This window comes from Mustela nigripes, chromosome 13, assembly GCF_022355385.1.
Source record: "Mustela nigripes isolate SB6536 chromosome 13, MUSNIG.SB6536, whole genome shotgun sequence".
NCBI classification, from domain to species: Eukaryota; Metazoa; Chordata; class Mammalia; order Carnivora; family Mustelidae; genus Mustela; species Mustela nigripes.
In genome coordinates this window covers 116,631,476-116,652,076 of record NC_081569.1, presented here as the reverse complement: position 1 = coordinate 116,652,076, position 20,601 = coordinate 116,631,476, and the positions used below count along the sequence as shown (strand labels likewise).

The window sequence follows — 20,601 nt, the reverse complement described above, 5'->3', positions numbered from 1 at the left end:
AGGCTTCATCCAAACTCCCTACTCACCAGCCATAGGCTGTCGCAGGGTAGAGTGAAGGAACACGTGTCAGATGCTTAGAAGAGTGTCTGCCCCAGAGCCACTGCTATAAACGTTATCACTGTTGATGCTGCTTTTATGAAAAAAAGAAACAGCAGATGCTGAGGACCTCCGAGTTTGACCGGAGGGGGAATGAAGGAGGAAGAGAGGAGCCCTGGGAATGGTGTGGAGGTGCCGGTGGGTGACAAAGGACAGATGGAAAGGGAGACATGACAGCAAGATTCTGGCCCTTTCGCACTCGCAGTGTCCAGTGGAGAGGCGGCAGTGTGGCCTGGGCAGGGGGACATGGGGCAGGTGCCTGGGTCGGGTGCACCAGGCGAGCCACCTCCCTTGCAAGGAAGGAAGGGGGCTGTGGCAGTGCTGTTATTTCTACCAGGAAAGACAGGCCCATTCGCCGTCATCACACTTCTGCCACCTCACTAAATCCCAGATAACGTTCATGTAATACCACAGATATTTGGTAGGACAATAATTAGACTCTAAATGGCATCCTAATCATTTGAGTGCGGTTGTGAAAATGTCACTTGCAAAAATCTTGTTTCCTTTTGGGAGCAAGAGCTCCTCCCTTCCGGTCTCTTATTTTGGCTTTTCCTAGACCAGCTACCTCTGAGGGGGATCCAGGAATGAGAAGCTCTTCTGGCACATGGAAGGGATTTAGCAATTACCTTCCTGGTACCCAAATCCCAATGACATGAACTGGGTGCATGGCAGTGACAGCTGGACACTAACCACAAGCAAGGAAAAGCCAAAGCCTATTTTTGGAATTCGAGAGCGAGATTCAACAGCCAACACCCAGGGGGGAGGGGGCAGGAATCAAACAATCAGATACCCCTCAAATTTAGCCTGCAGCTTATGTCTAAAATCCACCAGTGTTAAAATAGAACAAATAACCCAGCGAACCGTCTTCATTATTCACCTCTGTGGGCAGGTTGGCTGTGTCCTCAAAGTTCTAGTCACAGAGATCCTTCCGCAGCTGAGGAAAATTTTCTTTTGTACATCATATATCCTTAATGAGTTAGTTGATAAATGTAATCCTTTGCAGTTGTGTAAAACTGTGGCTTTTTTTTTTTTTTAACTTTAACACAGCACATAGATAATATTTCATGTCTTCACTTGCGGCAGTGAAAAACTACCTAAGCAATTGGGACATTTTGGACTACTATCTTTTTTTTTTTTTTAAGATTTTATTTATTTATTGGACAGACAGAGATCACAAGTAAGCAGAGAAAGAGAGGAAAGGAAGCAGGTTCTCGTGCTGAGCAGAGAGCCCAATGCGGGGCTCGATCCCAGGACCCTGGGATCATGACCTGAGCTGAAGGCAGAGGCTTTAACCCACTGAGCCACCCAGGCGCCCCTTGGACTACTATCTTTAAGACAGTGTCTGGCTTTATTTTTCCTTTACAGATAGGGAAACTGAGATGCAGAGGTAAGACAGGATCTGCCCAGGGCCACTGAAATCAGAGCTCTGGTGCTCAGTTCCGAGCCCCTATTTCTAAATTAATTACAAATAAAAGTACACACAACAGTGGAGTTTGAGAGATCTACTCCACAAGAGTCAGGGTCCAGGAAAGCTAAAAGTCATGCTTATGGGACTTTCGGCTAGAAAGAAAAGTCTCCCCTGCCCAGGTTTTGAGGAAACAGATGATGCCCATCAAATCTTGCTTAATAAGATTTCTCCTCTGAAATGAGAAATAAAATAGAGCAAACCCCTCATCCGTGCCCCATCCATTTATCTTTTTGCTTTACAACACCAATACTGCTCCAAGCAGAGGTTTCTCAAAGCTTTATTGCTTTGGCAAATGCTGAAATTAAAGGATACCACTGCCTCTGGCCATGGTGAGAGGAGTAGAGAGTGGGCTGTTTTTCAGAGGTCACGGTTTTTATTATAGAATTTGAATGTTGGATGCCATCCTCTGGCACACTCTCTGCTCAACTCTATGAAGCAACTGGATCGAGTTTCCCTAGCGAGTGACGGGTCTCCAGGGTCCTACTCAAACACTGTTCCATCCGCCGCTGTGCTGCTGTTGCTGCTGCTGGTGACTCTTGCAAAATCAATCACTAAATTCAAGAAACGGGTGTTTCGTTCGTCTATCGCTTCCTCCTCCACTGCCTCTCACCTCGGGTCTTTATCTGTTCTCAGTCCTTCTGCCCTGGCTGGGGGTCCTGGGTGTCTGCCCTTCAACGATGCCGGTAACAGTAGCCCAGGGGCGTGTCATACACAAAGCAGGTGCTCAGTGAATGCCTGAATGAAGGGATAAACCTGCCTGAGTGAGGATCCATTCTTCCGGATATCCTTTAAGGGGGCCACCCGAACAAGAGAGCACTTGGGAAGAGGGCCCACAAAATGCTGAGAATCCGAGGTCAATGTGCGTGGCCTGAGAGCCAGATCCGACCCGCTGCTTGTTGTCATAGAGCCCGACAGCTAAGAGTCGTTTCATAGATGAACATTTGCCAGCAGTTTGATGAGAGGAAATACTAACTTTGAGTCCCGATTAAGTGAACTGTTGTCTTCCCAAACCATCCCATTCTTCTCATTAGTGGACCCATGTTATAGAAAGTTGTACTCACTATTGTATTTTGAATTTAATCAAGAGAAAAATCTGTGGAAATTTGTTTCCTCTCTTGTCATACCTACACAGTATCCTTGATTTTGCCTCTTGGTTGTCAAAGCCTAAACTATTTAGTGTCTGGCTCTCTTTATAGAAAAAGTTTGCCAACCCTGAAACTAAAGGAATGAGATACTCTGTGCTCAAGGGAAGAAGACAATAGAACAGTTGCTTTCAATCAGATGGGTTGTGACTGAGGCAGAAGTGGCCTTGCCCTATTGTTCCAAAGAGATAGACTAGATGGAGGTTACAGGAGACAATCTTCAACTCCATCCTTTCTAACAGCCAGAGAGGAATGGAAGGTATGTATTATATACCCAGGGCTGTGCTGGCTATTTTACACCTATTGTCCCAGCATGTCTCCTAACTATCTCTGAAGTGGAAGCCCAGAGTGGCGAACCCTTCCCAAAATCATGAGCTAGGAACGAGTAGTGCCAGGTTTGGAACTCAGATGTGCTTTGACTTCAAGGCTGTTTTTTTCCACTATTCAATGAAGAACCCTACTAAGGGTCAAGCATTATCTGCCAAGGGATTAAAGAGGGCCATTTCCTTGAGAAAGCAGACTATCAACACCACTGATAAGAACAGTAATGTATACTTTGCATACGCTCTCTCCTCAATCCTTACAATAACCCTTAGAGGCAGGTCCTATCATTATCTGAAAATTTCCCCTTGGGGGATAGGTTTAGAGAAGTACAGGAATCTGCCCAAGTTCTTACCCAGCATATAAAGCAGCAGAAATGAGATTCAGATGAAGATCTGGAATCAAAACATGAGATACTGTTAGAAGGGTAACACTATCCAAACGATCCACAGAGTCAACACAATCTCTATGAAAATTCTAACAGTCTTCTCTGCAGGAATGGAAAAGCCAATCTTCAAATTCATGTGGACTTGGAAGGGGCCCTGAGCAGGGGGAAACAATCTTAAAAAAGAACAAAGATGGAGGATTCACACTTCTTGATTTCAACTTGTAACAAAGCTATAGTAATCAAAATCACATGGTACTGGCATAAGGAGAAACAATAGACCAATGGAATAGAACTAAAATCCCAGAATCCAATCCACACATATATAGTCAATCAATTTTTGACCAGGGTGCCCAGTCCATTCAAAGGAGAAAGAACGTTCTCTCAACAAATGTTGTTAGGACAACTGGATTTCCAAATGCAAGGAATGAAGTTGGCTCCCTATTTAAAATACAGAAATTAACTCAAAATGGATCAACATGCTAAATATAAGAGCAAAAACCATAAAATTCTTAAAGGAAAATATAGGAGTAAATCTTCAGGACCTCGGCACCAAAGGCACGAGCAACAAAAGAAAAAAACTGACATTATAGACCTCATCAGAATTAAAAGCTTTTGTGGATCAAAGGACATTATCAAGAAAATGGAAACACAGCCTACAAAATCAGAGAAATATTTAGAAATCATAACTGTTAAGGGTTTATTATCCACAATAAATGAAGAACTCCCCTAACTCAACAACAGAAAGACAAACAACCCAAATTAAAATGGGTGACAGTCTTGAAGAGATATTCCTCTGAACAAGACACATAAGTGGCCAAAAAGCACATGAAGAGCTATTCAACATCATTAGTCATTAGGGAAACACAAATCGAACCCACAATGAAACACCATTTCACACCTACTAAGATGGCTATGACAAAACAAAACAAAAGTAATGAGTATTGGCTAGGATGTGGAGAACTTGGAACTCTTATGCCTCGCTGCTGGTAATGTAAAATGGCGCAGCTGCTGTGAAAAATAGTTTGGTAGTTCTTTGAAAAGTTAAGCATAGAATTTTCATATGAGTTGGCAGTTCCACTCTTGGATATATACGTAAAAGAACTGAAAACAGAAACTCCAATGTGTACACCAATGCTCATCACAGCATTATTCACGATACTCAAAAGGTGGAAACACTACACATGTCCACCCACATGGATAAACAAAATGTGGCATATACATACACGGAGTATTATTCGGCCAAAAAAGGAACGAAGTCCGATACATGCTACCAGATGTGTTATCACAGCAGAATGGGACCTCAAAAACATGAGGCTAGGTGAAATCAGACATAAGACACAAGAACTGCATGGTTCCATTTACATGATGCGGACTCACAGAGACTGAAAGTAGATGGCAGGAGGGAATAGGGAGCTATTGTTGATGCGTAAAGAGTTTCTGTTTGCGGTGATGGAAAATTTGGAAATAGTCATGAAGGCTGCATAATATTGTGAATATAATTAATGCCACTGAATTTTACACCTTTTAAAAAGGTTAAAATGGCATGGTAAAATTCCATAAGATGGCATGGTAAAATGCCATAAGAAGAGAGCAATGATACTTAAGTCAAGAAATGCTTCCATAATGGTGGAAAAGAAGGTGCTGGCGGCCATGTCAGTAGCTGGGATGCTTCGGGGCAGGCCTGCCATGCAGGGTCCTGGTCCCTGCTGGGTGACCCCTGAAGCTGGACCAGAGCTGGGATCTGTATGATGCTCTGTCCCACTTTGGGACCAGCTCTTCCTCTGTTACTATTTCCCAGCTACATGACCTTTACCCTTTGGGCCCACCTGGGGAAGACCTACTCATTATATATCCAGGGAAAATTTATCTCAAAAATCAAAGGAAAGGGAATGGGATGAGAAGGTACATTGGCTTTGAAGCACTGGTTTATTCAGCAGGTTTTTACTGAACACCTACCATGAACTAAACATTCTGCCTTCATCTCTCAGAAGTCTTCAGCCTTATTGGTCAGGACACACCGACACTGCCCAGGGAGCTTGGCACCCAGGTCAAGGCTGGGCTTCTGTAGTCCAAGTGGGGCTGCATGAAACACCAAACTCTAATAGAAACTGACAAATGGTAGGCCTGTGAACAGACTTAGACGTTCAAGTGTTTTTCACAATACTCCCTGATTAAATAAGTGTTTGGGTTAGGAATGTGTAAATTGTCCCTTTGGTACAAGCACTAAGCCAGACAGTTCTACCCACAGAACTATAATGTTGTTGAGATTTACCATAAACAAATGAATATGAGTTCAACAGGGAAGATAAAAATATCATTTCTGTCTCCCAAGCTGCCATAGCTATGTACAGGGGACACATACACCCTTCTAGAGGGACCCCATAACATTCTGTCGAAATGGAGCCATTAATAGTCAAATTCAAGAAACAAACCTACTTAGCAGTTTGGGTTCATTCTGAAAAACAGAGGAAGCAAGGCTTGTTGCTTTACTTTTAATAGCATGGGTTGTCATGCCAACTAGTGCTGCTGTTTAAATTGAAGGGGGAAGAAAAGAAGTGTTCCTTCCTACACAGACCTTTCAGCGAGGCTCACAATTAGTCTTTTAAAAACACGAAAACTCATCGCACTGGAGATATGGTAAACATTGTGCTTATATTTAAACCTGTCAGAATAAGGATGTGATAACCTCTGGTTTGTATTTCCTTTGTACTACGGTCCTGGCCCAGTATCTGGCCGCACAGTGCCCTGAAAAGAAGAAAGGTGTTCTGTGGGCACCCACGAGGGTAGCCAAGCTTGGGCTGGGAGAGGAACTGTCCATCTGAAATAAATACAACTGAAGAAACAGACAGAGAGGACAGTTTTCTAGCGAGAGCGGCTCTGCTCCCCTGCAAAGGCACAGTTCCTGAAAGGCTGGGTCTGCTCCATGCTGCAGGACAGACCAGAAGTGTCAGCGAAAACGGGAGAGCAGATGACAAGACAGGATGGGCACCACGGCAGAAGCACCCCGTCTTTTCCCCTGTCAGTGTGGGAGTGCTGAGGGGCTCAGCTCAGCCGGCGAGGCGAGCCAGCAGAAGGAGAATGGGCTGTGTCTGATGTGGAGCATTGGTGGTTGCAGACAAGAGAAGGCAAGAAAGTCTGAGGCAGGGGGAGGAGGTAAGGGGTCTTCTCTCCCAATAGCCTGGTTGTTGTTAAATTCTGTTTATAAAAATTTCCAACTGATATAAAAGATCTGTGCAGCGTCGCTGAGGCTGGGAGGACCTGCTCACGGACCAGCCAAAGGGGGGTATGGCAGGAGCCTGTCGGCGAGGGGCACAAGCAGTCTGTCCCAAGATGTTGGGGGGCTGACAACCTGGCCCCGCACTTTCGGTTTGGTGTCCTGTCCTCCTTCCATAAGAGCGAGCTTTTGGCTCCCGGATCCTCAGGCCTTATGCCCTTTACCCCACAGTCTTGAGGACGAGTCTCTCTGCTCTGGGACTTTTTAAATTCCCATCAGCCCTTGGTGTACCAGCTATTCCTACTCTCTCAAGGGCACCCAACCTCCAAACATGGCTGCAACCCACCCAGTCTGTTCACCTGCAATGAACATGCCTTGGACTCACCAGTCTTCTCTGATCAGTTGTCTTTTCGTGTCTTTCTGCTTGATCTCCTGAACTAGACTAGAAGTTTCTAGAAGTCAAAAGACCTTTTTCTATACACACTGTTACTTCTCCTGTGCCTGGCCACTCCTGGGCATATGGTGGTGGGAACAGCACAGCAACACATAGCTGCCATTTAATAAACTCCACTTATTATCATGTAGTAGGTGCGGGGCTCTGCTCTGGTTAACTTACATGGTTAGTAAATCACCTCACAATGATCTGAGATAGGTATGGTTATTGTCCCCATTTTACAGAAGGAAAAACCAAGGCATAGGGGATTAATGACTTGCCAGGATCACCAAACTATAATCTGGGAGTGGCAGACCCGGGACCCAAACCCAAGCTTCCAGACACAAAGGCCTGGGCTCAGGACATACGAGGTTGCTGACCTGGGTCTGGGGTCTAAGGAGACAAGAGTTAGGGAGGAGTGCCAATGGAGGGGAGAAGAATGGGTGGGAACACCTACAATAATACATATATGACACTATTCCATCCCTTGAAAGTTACATAAATGTACATGCATTTACTCATAAAGAGATACAAGGAAAGACGGTCTCTACAATGTCAATGGGTGGTCAATCTCAGGACGGCAGGACTCTAAGTGACTTTTATTTCCTTTTCCATACTTGTCTGTGTTGTTTGATGCTTCAAGGAATCTGCAAGGTGCTGCATATTGCAAAAAAGATAATTGAGGAAGTCACTTTCTTGATGGGAGGAAAAGGAATACAAGACAAACGAAGTAAAAAGTGGGGCGGATGGGAAGAGCCATCAAATGTTTCTGCACAGAAGGGTGGCATGACACTCCTGTGTCTTAGAAAGGTCGCTTTGGCAACAATGTAGGAGGTGAAGAAGACACGGACCATACGACCACGATGAATGACAGCAACGGTAATCACTAACACTCACGGGGTCCCCAGAAGTAGTACAGGAAGTTTAAAATCCAGTGGCCCCCATAGCAGCACGACTCACCAGAGTCAAATGCCCACCACCGGATAACTGGGTGAAGAAATTGTGCTAGATTTACACAACGGGATGTTGTTCAACCGCAAGAAGGAATGAAGTTCCGATGTGGGCTACAGCATGGGTGACCTTGAAAACATTACTCTGAGAAAAGCCAGATATCAGATCACTTACTGGATGGTTCCAGTTATAGGAAATACCCCAGATGAGTAAATCCATAGTCAGAAAAAAGATTGGTAGTGGACAGGGACTGGGGGAGCAGGATGGAGGATAACTGCTTACTCAGGAGGGGGTTTCCTTCTAGGACTTAATAGAAGTGAGGCCGGCCTAGCAGTGAACGTACCAAATGCCACTGAATTATACACTTTTAAATGGTTACCTTTATGTTACGGGAATTTACCCCAATTAAGAAACAATACAGTTAACCTTTTAGCCTAGAGCCCTGAGAAGACGGAAGGGCAGATGAGAAGAAAAGAGAAATAAGGAAGAAGAAGAAAATCCCAGGAAATGAAGGAAGCAGGATCCGAGGCCTGGGGCCAGGGGAGAGAGGGTCTGTGCTTAGCCAAGGCTGGACCTTCCAAAACTGAACACCCAGATGTCAGGTGCTTTCTCCTAGATAGGGCCTGTTTTAGTTAAAAAAGACCTGAGACGACATGGTCATCAAAGGTTTGCTGGGGGCGGCTCCAACTGCAAAACTAAGTAGAAAGAGCAAAAAAGGCTGGAGCCGTGTATTCAAAGGCCTCACTACTGGAAGCAGACCCTGCCTCCCCACCCCCCCACCCCGCCCCAGACAGCTGCCTGCGGCCTGGCTGCCTCCCGCTGCACAGGGGGTGGGGTGGGGGGTGCTCACAGGCAGGGACCGTGCCTCGCACATGGCTGAATCCCGGCCTTAATCACAGCCTCTGGCTTAGTACAGGGGACCCCATATATGTGTATTACGGAAATGAATGTCCTCCATTGTCTCTATCTTATCAGCTGATTTATATATTTAATAGATAATACACACATATGGTATACAATCCTTCAAGGAACATAGAGTGGTAAATTTCCCTTTCTCCCACCCTTGTACTCCCTTACCGATGAGGCACCCTCTGGCCCTGTCCTCATTGCTTTAAATGTGACCAGTGCAGTGAAATTCTGAATCGCCAAAGCTCTGGCAACCGGATCGGACCACCTAGTGACTCAGGCATCAGGTCATTGCCACAAGGTGGAAGCTATGTGTGATACCAAGACAAAAGTCACCGGAGTGAAAACAAGGCCCAGTATTCGGTGCTGGAAGGAGGCGTGTGGCAGGCTTGCAGAGGAATGCTGCTAAGGTGACAGCCGTCCCCCTACAGCCATTCATGGCATGACCAGAAGCCTGTGGGCAGGAGCCATCCAGCCAGCCAACCACGCCAGCCGCCCCAACCTCCTCACACCTGTTCCTGACGTCGGTGAAGTTCAAGCTGAGGAAAGGCCAGATTGCTACATGATGGTATGAAGGGAGACCCGCCAACCACAACCAGCCTCGGACCCAGAGAGATGCTTTCTTTAGTGGTTTGTCTGGAGGAAAAAAAGTTTACCAGAAAAGGACTCAACTGGGAGCTGGATGGCACTGTCCCCACGGAGGGGCTCCACAGTAGACACAGCAGACAGGCACTAAGTTGGCTGGGAGGGGAGGGTCCCGGGAAACCGAGGCACATGGAGGGGGGAAGAATCTGGGCAGAGTCCCAGGGGATGAGCCGCATGTGACAGGAGCACTGGGCACACTGCTTTATCTAGCCGGACTGCAAGGGGCTTTTTTTGAAGCCTGAGTAACCACTGCCCTGTACAGTCACCAAACCAAAGACTAAAAAAAGACCCGAGCCATGCAGGCTCATCTGTCCTCCAAGGCTCCTGCCTCGTGTGGCAGCGTCACAACAGCAGGCTAGGGGCGTGAGCCTGGCGCTCATCTGATTCCAGCCAATGTGTTACTATGTTTCAATCCCTGTCCCCAGGCCCTGAGGCTGCTGCGGTGTGTATAAATTTAGAAAGGAAAAGAAAAATAACATGCAAAGTCCACTTGAACAAAATGAGTTGTTTCCCTGTTTCCTTCCTTCCTTCCACATTCTCTCTCTCTCTCTCTTCCTTCCTTCTCCACTAAAGAAAGAATAAGCTGATCGTGGCACTCATTCAGTCCTTGCTTGGGTGGAATCTGGACTTCTGGGCTACTGTGTAGTAACGCATGACTGCAGCCCGAGGTTAACTAGCTTCCTCTGAAAACTGTGTTAACCGTTAAGCTTCCGTCCTCAATGTTCTTCAGAAGATGAAGGAACAAAATGACAGGACCTTGCACAAGATCTGTAATCAACTCGGGTCTCTTCTGAACGAGCAAAAGTCTTTAAGTGAAAACTGTGTTTCTTGACACGAGAGACGACACCCGCTCACCTGACAATCACGTGCCTAAGGGGACCATTTCACTGGGAGTTATGCATCCATGTTTTAAACAGAGTAAAACTGGCTTTTTAAGGAAATTAGGATCACAGATGGGAGATTTGGGGTGATGGTAGAAATTACCCTGCAAGAGAAGCCGCTTGAGAAATGCTTGCCTTCCCTCACACAAACTCAGTGGGTTTGGGGGCCACTGCTAGGAAGTGGCCACCAGTGAATTCCATGATCCAATCATTTAACCCAATTCCCATTTCACAGAGTTAAGAGTCAGGCCAAGGTCACATGGCTGCCAGGGACAGAGGGGTCAGGACCTGGTCTCACAGCTCTTCTCAGTGCTGCTTTGGCTAGCACCGCCCCGCCCCCCGCCCCCAACTGGGAAGTACCAGACTCAAGGGCTCTACCTCCGACAGCATCTCATACTGGCCTCTTCTTCCAAGGGCAATGGTCAGTAGATCATAGACCACCGAGGCACTCTGCAAACTGATGAGACGGTCACTCTTGTGCTCGGGTGTTCTGCTCAGCACAGCGTCCCGGTTGGCCTGAAAACAACACAGAAGACAAGAGGAGCAGCTGGTGAGTCAGCCCATGCACACAGCTATCATTGCGTAGAGAAGCCACCTAGGCCCTCCTGCCCCTCGTGGCTTGCCAAGGGCCTGGAGACAAGGGCAGGAGCAAGTAAGGGGCTTGTCACCTTGGCTTGTTTACTCAGAATGCCCCAAGCCCTACAGCAGTACGAGGTATTAGCCTGGAGATGTGGAGCCAGAGGACCCTCGGGACCCACCAGCCGGTGGTTGCAGGGGGCTTTAGAAGCTGATGCCAAGCAGGGTGATGGCTCCTGGGCTCAGGCCCACCAGCCAGCCCTGCTGCAGACACCGCCAGTGCTCTGGGGTGGCAGACTCACACACCGGGGCGGGGGGACTGTCGTGTCTTGCCTGTAGGTGCAGCTCCTGCTCTGCGTTACACAGCAGAGGGAACATCCCTAGCCCCATACTCCCACCATCACATGGTGCCATTAAGTTCCCTCAGTCCTGCAGGGACATGTCGTACTTTTCCTCTGTCACGAAAGCAACATTCAGGTCCCTCTATGGCACCTTCATTGGAACAGACTACAAAGACTAATGCAATCCTGATTAGGGAAGCACAGAACAGCTGTAGAAGAGAAAGCAAGAAGCAGACTGAGTTTTGTTTTAAAAGATATTACCAGAGGACTCAGGAGAACACCTTGCCTCTTGCATATCTCCACAGCTTGCTGCAGAAATACAGCAGGCACATTCGAGCTTATTAATCTCATCTATCTAGAAATCAAATGCTCTTTACAACAACGTGCTTTCATTACTTTTTGAAATTTAATTTCTCTAGGGAGTCTCCAGACATATCACATGTATTAGGGCCACTAAACAACTCTAACCATTTTCCATCCCTCCCTGCTAGGGAGTTCAGAATCAATTAAGTTAGAGTTTGCCTGTATTTTCTCCCCCTGCTCATTACCAGAAGCTTCCAGAATCATCCTTTCCTAGGAGGAGAGAAAGGGGCCCTCAGTTTTTCCTGTGCAAGTGGTAGGTGAGGCACCAGGGTCCCTGGTCCAGGCAGGGTGACAGCTGACACGCCTACACACCTTCTCCCTCACTAATGAGATGAAATGCCTTCTCTGTGTGTGTGAGTCCAAGCCACTCACTTTTAGCCATCTATCCGTACTTACTCACTTTAAAACTCCTTGCTCTAAAATGTCAAAGACAAATAAGAATATATGACAGGCCACTTCCTACCAAGTGAGTCATCTCTTACAGATACAAGCCTGCTTTTGAAGATTTCATTCTAAGGCTTTCTTGTGAGGAGCGACTTTGAGCCAACAAAGGAAGCTCTAAGGGAAACAGGGGCTGCTGTAAGGAGTCTCATTTTATTTACTTGCTATAAATGTTCCGTATTAGGACCAAGGCCTGGAAGAGAACAAAACAAAACAAAACAAAATACTACTTAAGAGAGATTTTTGAGTTGTGCCAAGTACATTTTTTAAAAATTGGTGTCTTTTGATTCGAACCTCAAACAGGTCCACAAATAAGAAATATCCCAGAACACTGTCTCAGAGGCAGTTCTACAAATGTAGTTCTGATTAAGCCCTTTCTCCTGGGGAAAATGCATTTGATTTGAGGTGAGAAAGCAGTACAATGCTAAACCATATCTTACAGGTGGAGAGACTACGGACAAACGATGTTTCTAAGTTAAAGTCAGAACCAACGAAGAATACAATTTTCTCAGACAACAAAAAAACACAGTAATTCTCATTTAGTTCTGAAATTGAGCACGTGCATTTTCTGTCTAAAAAACTGAAAAATCAAGAAGTCAAGAAACATGAAAGAGGCTTCCAAAAGGAACTTAGTTTAGACTTCTACCTACATAATTATGGAACAATTTACAGGGAGAACATAATCATTTTGGTTGGAAACCCAGACCTTCATATTTACTGATGATGTCATTGGGTTTCACCATCCTCTGAAGAGAGTTTCCAGAAATTAAATACCATAGAGCCACAACTGATGGTCTCAAAGGGATCTCAATTTTGAGTATTATTAGTTTCTATCATTTCAATTAAGGAGCAGGAAAGGTGGAGACATCATTCCCAAGACATCCACACTTGGAGCAAGCATTTTAGAGATGTGGCTCTGTTTTCCAAATTCTAAAATGGGAACACATGATCTGACAACGGAAAACAGTATTTTCGATTAGAATTGTCCAAGAAATAAAAAATGTGTGGTCGCTACTCCTTCATGACCAACATAACATTTCCCAACATAACCAACCAAGTGTGCCTGAAGGAAACTCACTGCCAAGCTGCGAGGAGTCCCCCTCAGAATGAGGGAACATGAGCTAGGGGGCCAACATGAGGGGGTCGCCCCCACCGAAGAACTGATGGCAAAGCACGGTGAGACCGGCTCATTCGAAAAACGGTTACCAAATGCCACCAGGTGCCAGCCTGTTCACATAGATGCCTTCCCCGGCCGTGCCAAGGCAAAGTAGAGAATGTAAATGACACCATTCTGAGTTACCAGCTGACAGTCAAGGAAAGATGAGTCCAGGGGGGCGACCTGTTTCCTTCAGAGGAAGGAAGGCCAATGACGTCAAAGAGCTTCCAAATAAAAAAGCAGTGGTAACTCAAGCAGTCTTGTCCTTGTAAACATCTCTGGGCCGTTTCGCAGAACAAGAAAACGCAAGGCTTGAAATTAAGGCAAGAATGCAAGCCTCCCTGACTAACCCCGCCTCTCCAGATCCCTCCTTCACTCAGCCCATCCGGCATTCTTCTTGGGCTCCATTTCTAAATCCTCTTCAGCTGGGTGTGTTTCATGCCTCCACTGAAACCACCTGCTTGGGGAAGAAGGCAAATACCTCCTCTTGCTTCGGTCACGATTCCTGTTCCTCCTCCTTCTCCTCCTGCCAGCCTGGTGAGGTGGGAGACATGGGAGGAGGCACTCTGATCTAGAAAGAGCAACAGACCACTGCAGGATGCATCTGTTTTTCCTGTTCTGGTCCTCAGGATTCCCACTCATGGTATGAGGGAATGCGTACGAGGACATCTAGGTCCTTCCCAGTTCCAGGAGCCCCACCGTCCTGTCCAGGTGTTCAGCAAACACCACTTACATGCCAAGGGACTGACTACCATGACACAGATTGCCTCCCACAACTTCAAGCCTGGGCAGTCATGCCTAGCACGACGCAGAGCAGAAACCCAATAAATGGTGAGGAATGAAATTCTAGACGTAAACTTTGATAGCCTGGCCAGACATTAACAAAACATTTCAAGGGAATCCAATGGCCTTGCAAAAACTCCCTCATGACAGCAGAGCCAGGGAACAGGAACGCGCTCTCACAGCCGGGGACTCCAGAGTGCCTTGGCGCAAGCGGGAGTCCAACCCAGGAGGTTGAAGCTGCTTATCAGGCTCAGCCACCACCCACTGATTTATCCCTAAACTCTCCCTCCTTCCCCCAGGCAAGTTGAGGTGGCTTGGAAAGGTTACCCTGGGGGGACTTCCTTCCCTTCACAGGATTCCTCTGGTCTTCTTTCAGCTATAGTTTACCTATCCGCAATCGTGTTTGTGTCCTATCAGTAATCAGTGGGCAAATGAATGAACTCAGATGGCCTGTAACGGCTTGCTCCATGCTCCAGGCTGAGATTAACCTGCAAGGGACACCTCTAACTAGCCCAAGAATTAAGAAACATCCCTCTTCTTCGGGGTGCCTGGGTGGCTCAGTGGGTGAAAGCCTCTGCCTTTGGCTCAGGTCATGATCCCAGGGTCCTAGGATTGAGCCCTACCTCAGGCTCAGAGCCTGCTTCCTCCTCTCTCTCTCTGCCTGCCTCTCTGCCTACTTGTGATCTCCATCAAACAAATTATTTATTTATTCTTTAAAAAAAAAAAAGAAACATCCCTCTTCTTAAATCCCTGTTGTTCCTTCCCTCCCCCAACCCAGGTATCCCCCCTAGAAAGTATTCTTTTCCCAAGTAAAATAGCCACTGTACTGATGGAGTGACCATATCAAAAACAGGACTGTAGGAAAGGGGGGTGGAGAAGAATTTGAAAGCACATTCTACTTACCATCGATTCACTAATCAGCAGTAACAACAGGGCTTCTTCAGTATTTTCTTGAGGACAAAAAATGCTGTGTAAAGAAAATTGAATTTTATATATGGCAATTTCAAGATCATATAAAATACAAGACGATGAATAGCACTAAATATTAAAAGCTAGATTTTTATGTAGAACCACAAAATATACTGTATCATCTGACACTTGAATTAATTTGCTTATTCCTATGGTAATCTATGGAATTTATACATTTTAACTATGCATTTTAATAGCAGGCAGCAGAGTGAAGTCAAGCTATAAAAACCAAAATAAAAGCCCAGAGAACATATATGCCTGTTATAGAGGCAGAAATTGAGATTGCTACAAACTGACATCATCTCAGTGATAAAACTTTCTCCTAAACCCATTTTGGGGGTAGAGACTGTAGACACCTCACTAAGCAGTCCGCTTCTTACCTCTCACTTGCTAACTGCCATATCTTATACTGTCCTTCAGATGAAATAAGAGATTGGAAGCAATTTTAGACTTTGAATCATTTCAAGAATACTGTAAGAACTTGGGCAAGTCACTTTAATTAAACACACGTGTTCTATTGTGGGGTGGCATGCAAGTGCTAGTTGTCTTATTAATCTATTTTATGGAAGTTGGCCAAGCTCTGACATCTGTGATTAAAAGAAAAAGCTTTTTAAACTCAATATTGCTCAAGATTAGAGAACAACAATAACAACAAAAAGCCCCAAGCCTGACCCCAACCTCCAGCCTTTGGAGCCTACTTTTTTGGTGCTTTGAGGATTTTTAGAGACTTGCAGCATTTTTTCCCTCTGTTCTAAAAGCTCTAGAATCCTTTGAGTAGAATTGAGAGTGTTATCACCAATTGAGCCAAACTCGATTCTTTTTCACAAAATGAAAGAAGAGAGCAACAAAAATGAAGTTGGTTTAAAAAAATTTCTGGATGTTTTAGAGATGATCAAATAAAGACTAAATTTACATCTTCCCAGTGCTAACATCACAGTCATTTAATTTAAGAGATGGGATGATCCTCCCCACCCCTCAAAATGGCAAAAAAAAAAAAAAAAAAAAAAAAAAAGTCTTCCATATCATCATTATAAATACTTGTTCTCTTTGAAGTGCTGGCAACTTTTGTATGGCATCAAAGGACCAGGAAGAGCAAGACAGAAAAAGCACAGGACCTGGTTCTCTTTCCGTACCTCTGACGTCCATAAGGGTAAGGAGACCACCTGTGGAGTGGTTCCCATTGCCCTTGTAGGGCTAAAATTTGGTGAAAAGTCTGGCCTGTAAGTGGAGAGCAGGATTCTGGGATTTGCAGAGAACTTCTTTAAACAGGAAGCTTGAGGGGAGCTGGGATTTTCGATGACAGAAGTCTTCTTTCCCCTTCAATTCAGAAATAGAGCCTACAGGCTTTGAATGAAGAGTGCTCCCAAGCATGTGTGTGTGTGTGTGTGTGGTGTGTGTGTGTGTGTGCCCACCCAGCAATCGTTTCCTGCCATCCTGGCCATGCTTCCATACCATGGGGACCTTACCAATCGAGCAGTAACATTAACCATTTTTTCCAGGGCGGCTAGCCAGTTCTACATGGTCTAGACTAATTGAAAAGAAGAGAGCCCATGCTAATTGTGACTTAACACCAGCCAATTCAGTCCATGGATAATCCCCAAATTCCATCTGAGCCATCCAGCCTGCTTAAATGCTAAGTTGTGTTATTTTTACCAGAGCTGCTAACAAGTAGCACATTAACTGATTCTAATTCCACTTCCTCTACCCTTCCTTTTGAGGCAGGAGAGATGGGACTCAGGAGTGCGGCAAACTCTCAGAGCTGGCAGGAAGAAATGGGCAGAGAGAAGAGGAGGAACGGCAGTTTTAAGAGACATGCTGAAAAACTATACACCAGAACGCCCCTTCCACTACGTGTGGATTCTCTGGACCCCCTCTCTGGCCATTCCTCCCCTGTTCTCTGTTGAAGGAGATATAGAGCTCAGAGTAGATGGTAGAAAACACTGGGCTCCTTTGTGACAATCTCCTCTGTGGGCCCAAGAACATCGGGGGAAAGCCCTGGGTGCCCAAGCCTCAGGCTTGTGGAGTGGAAAAACTGGGGGCCTAGACCAACAGGACACTGACTGAAGGGCAGGGTGCAGGATAAGAAGGGACAGGGAGCACACAGGGCTCACGGACAGTGAGGACAAGCTGCTGGTGGGAGCACAGAGCTTCTGAGCAAAGCTCAGAACTGATGGTAATAACTGGCCCAGGCCCAGCCACCTTACTAACTCCTGGGCTGACCTTCAGGCAAGTTGCCCATTTTCTCACTTTGGATGAATTTATCTACTCATTGTCTGACTCTACACAAAAGGAACAAGAGCAAGAATCTTCACTTACGGAGCGTGATCATGACCTTGCCAAGGCTGCCAGATCACAGCCCTTTCTAAAAATTTCCCCAGATGGGTGAAAAATGTCACTGTATGTGGTAGAAACCATCCTACAAAAGAAATTAATCCAATTTTATCCAAATGCAGTTCATCTTTCTGTCATCTTTAGCTATTACACAACCAATGACGAGTTGGATGTCTGAAAGTCAATGGCACCATCCAGGTGTCAATGCAGACTCCAAGTAGGTGCAAGGAGGGCTCCGACTGTTCTCCAAGAAGAACACCTCCAACTCACAAGGAAGTTATGTGTAAATGACAACATCAATTCCAAGGCCCAGCAATAGTGTCTTTCTAGTTTTTTTTTTTTTTTTTTAAGATTTATTTACTTATTTTTAGAGAGAGAGAATGAGTAGGGGGAGGGGCAGAGGGAAAGGTGGGAGAGAATCTCAAGCAGACTCCCCACCAAGCAGGGAGTCCAACTCTGGGCTCAAGCCCGCGATTGGTGAGATCATGACCTGAGTGGAAATCAAGAGTCGGATGCTCCATTCATTGGACCACCCAGGCGCCCCTGCCTTTCTAGTTTTAATATGCCAGGCCCGGTTGTGAAACCCCTAGAGAATTCCCAGAGAAATACAGCCTCTGAACCACAGCCAGTGGATAAGAGCTAAAAAGAGTCAAAGCCCACGGTGGCTGCAGCTCTGCTTCGTCCCTGAGTCACACGGTTAAACGTGCTGAGGCAGAAAGTACCTCAGTCTCAGGTCTGTGTGGAAGGACAAAAGTTCTAAGAAAGGAAAAGGACTTAAATTAGTCATTGAGAGTACCTATTGGTTATGAGGGATCGGCTAATCCGACCTGAGGATCACCCTGGCACACAATTCCAGACAGGCCAACACCCCGTCGTGACGAAAAAGAAGGGTCCTCCATTCGGATCAAGTCCACTCAGCCATGCTCTGGAGTGGACTGGGAGAGTCCCACAAAGCCTACGTGGAGGCCACCGGAGCTTTCCCTGACCCTTCAATGCCCCCATCTTCACACTTTCAACAGTGTCGTCATCCTTCCCCAAATCCTGTGCCCTGGCTCAGGGAGGTTCAGACCTGTATTTAGAAGTCCACAACAGTCACCCTCTCCTGCAGGGCCTACAGAGGAGCTGAGCACCACGTCTGGCTCCCAGCTTTCGGTAAATGTTTTCATCACCCACTTTTTGACACAAGAGTAGTTTTTAACCTCCTTTCTTACTTTGTGCTAATCATGAAGTCTAACATGCGTTTAATGATCTAAGCCATCTCAAGTGTTTTTTTACAAGGAGAAACACAACAGCAGGAAGACATCCCTGATGTGCGTGCACTAAGGAACATGTGTGAAAATGTTCACTGCAGCACATTCTAGAAGAAGGATAAACCAAAAAAAAATCTGTATTTTAGGTGCTATGATGAAAAATGAATGAGCTCATGTGATAGAAAATGCTCAGAAAGGAGGACAGTTAGATAAGGTGACTGGGGAATACCTTTCTGAGAAGGTAACGGTCAAGCTATTTGGACCTGGGCCTGAATGAGATGGAAGCAGCCCCATATGCGAAACGACTCTAGCATCCATCACGAGTAGAATGGATCAATATATTGGAGTATATACGGAAAATTTCATAATAACGGAAACAAACTCCGGCTGCATGCAGAAACACAGATGAACCTCTCAAACATAATATCAGACAGAAGTTAAACAGACGAGTTTTTAATACATTATTCCAGTCATATAAATTTCAAAAATGGCCTATACTAATGATTGGGCTAGGACTCAGGATGGTTACCCTTGGATAGAGGCAGTGATCAGGAGAGGGTACAAAGAGGGCCTCAAGGGTTCTGGCAATGTCTGTTTCTTGATCAGGGTGCTAATTACATGGATGTGTTCATTTGGTAAAAATTCATCAAGTTTTATACTTTCGGTTCGTGTATTTCTTCCAGTATGTGTTATGTGTCAATAAAAAGCTTACTTAAAAAATAAAGCGGGGTGCCTGCGTGGCACAGTCAGTTAAGTGTCTGACTCTTGGTTTCCACTCAGGTCATGATCTCAGGGTCCTAGGATTGAGCCCTGCGTTGGGCTCTGGGCTTGGTAGGGAGTCTCTCTACCTCTCTTTCTGTTCCTCCCGAAATAAATAAATAAATCTTTAATAAATAAATGAGCAAAGGTCAAAAAAATTCCTCACAGAAAGACCTAGAAGGAAGAAAGTAAAGAGGTCCATGTGATCCCTTTCCTATCTAGGATTGTCAAGAGAATGAGCACCCTGTTTCCACCCCAGGTCCAGGCCACAGTGACAAGGAGTGGAGTTTTCTGACAGAGCTCACTTTTCTGTTGTATTCCATTATGACCAGCTATTCTGAATGGTTCTTGTGATCTGCTGGAGCTGGAAGGCTCTGTGCTCACACTTCTCATAAGGGACTAAGGAGGGGAAGCGTTTGAGACTATTGGCCAAGATGGGGTTTAATCATTATCTGTGGATTCCCTTTTTTACCCGCCAAGCAGTATAACTGAATTGGTATTAATATCCTTTTTGCCTAATTAGAGAGTCCTGGTGATCAGGGAGCCCCAAGACAAGTATAATCCCAACAAGGCTTTCTTTCTCTCTTACCTAATAAACCAGAATTATCATTGTGAACAAACAAAACTAGAAAGCTCAGAACTGATGGTGATAACTGAAAGAATAAGGATCAGTGTGGAAATTAATAAAATTTTAGTGAACAGAGACACAATAGAAAAAAATGAACAAATGAACAAAAAAATGAACAAAAAATGAACAAAACCAAAGTTGGTTCTTAAAAAAGATCAATGAAATTTGTCAAAGATTGACTTAGCATCTGAAAATCCATTAATGTAATACATTACATCAACAGAATAACGAATGTACATGATTTTCTCAATTGATGCAAAAAAAGCACCTGACAAAATTAAATACCCTTTCAAGATAAAGAGTACTCCACAAACTAGCAATAGAAAGAACTTTTCATCCTGATGAAAGGTATTTATGAAAACCCACAACTAATTTCACACTCAATGGTGGAAAACTGGATGCTTTTTCCCTCCTAACATCAGGTATAAGACAAGGATATCCACCAATCCTTGCCATTTCTATTCAACATTGTACTGGAGGTTCTGGCAAAGCAATTACGGAAGAAAATAAAATAAAAGCCATTAAGTTAGAAAGGAAGAAGTAAGACTACCTCTATTTG

At 45.3% G+C, this 20,601-nt stretch overlaps 1 protein-coding gene across 5 annotated transcripts in view; it reads right to left on the bottom strand.

Moving 5' to 3' along the window:
* TTC7B (tetratricopeptide repeat domain 7B) overlaps window positions 1–20,601 on the bottom strand; it is a 246,124-nt gene that overhangs the window by 108,433 nt on the left and 117,090 nt on the right. For all 5 annotated transcript variants that reach the window (XM_059373525.1, XM_059373527.1, XM_059373526.1 and 2 more), the window contains 2 exons: window positions 15,009–15,072; window positions 10,824–10,961 (listed from right to left, as the gene is read on the bottom strand). In XM_059373525.1, coding sequence (XP_059229508.1) covers window positions 10,824–10,961; window positions 15,009–15,072 — 202 coding nt within the window. The remainder of the gene's footprint in view (window positions 1–10,823; window positions 10,962–15,008; window positions 15,073–20,601) is intronic.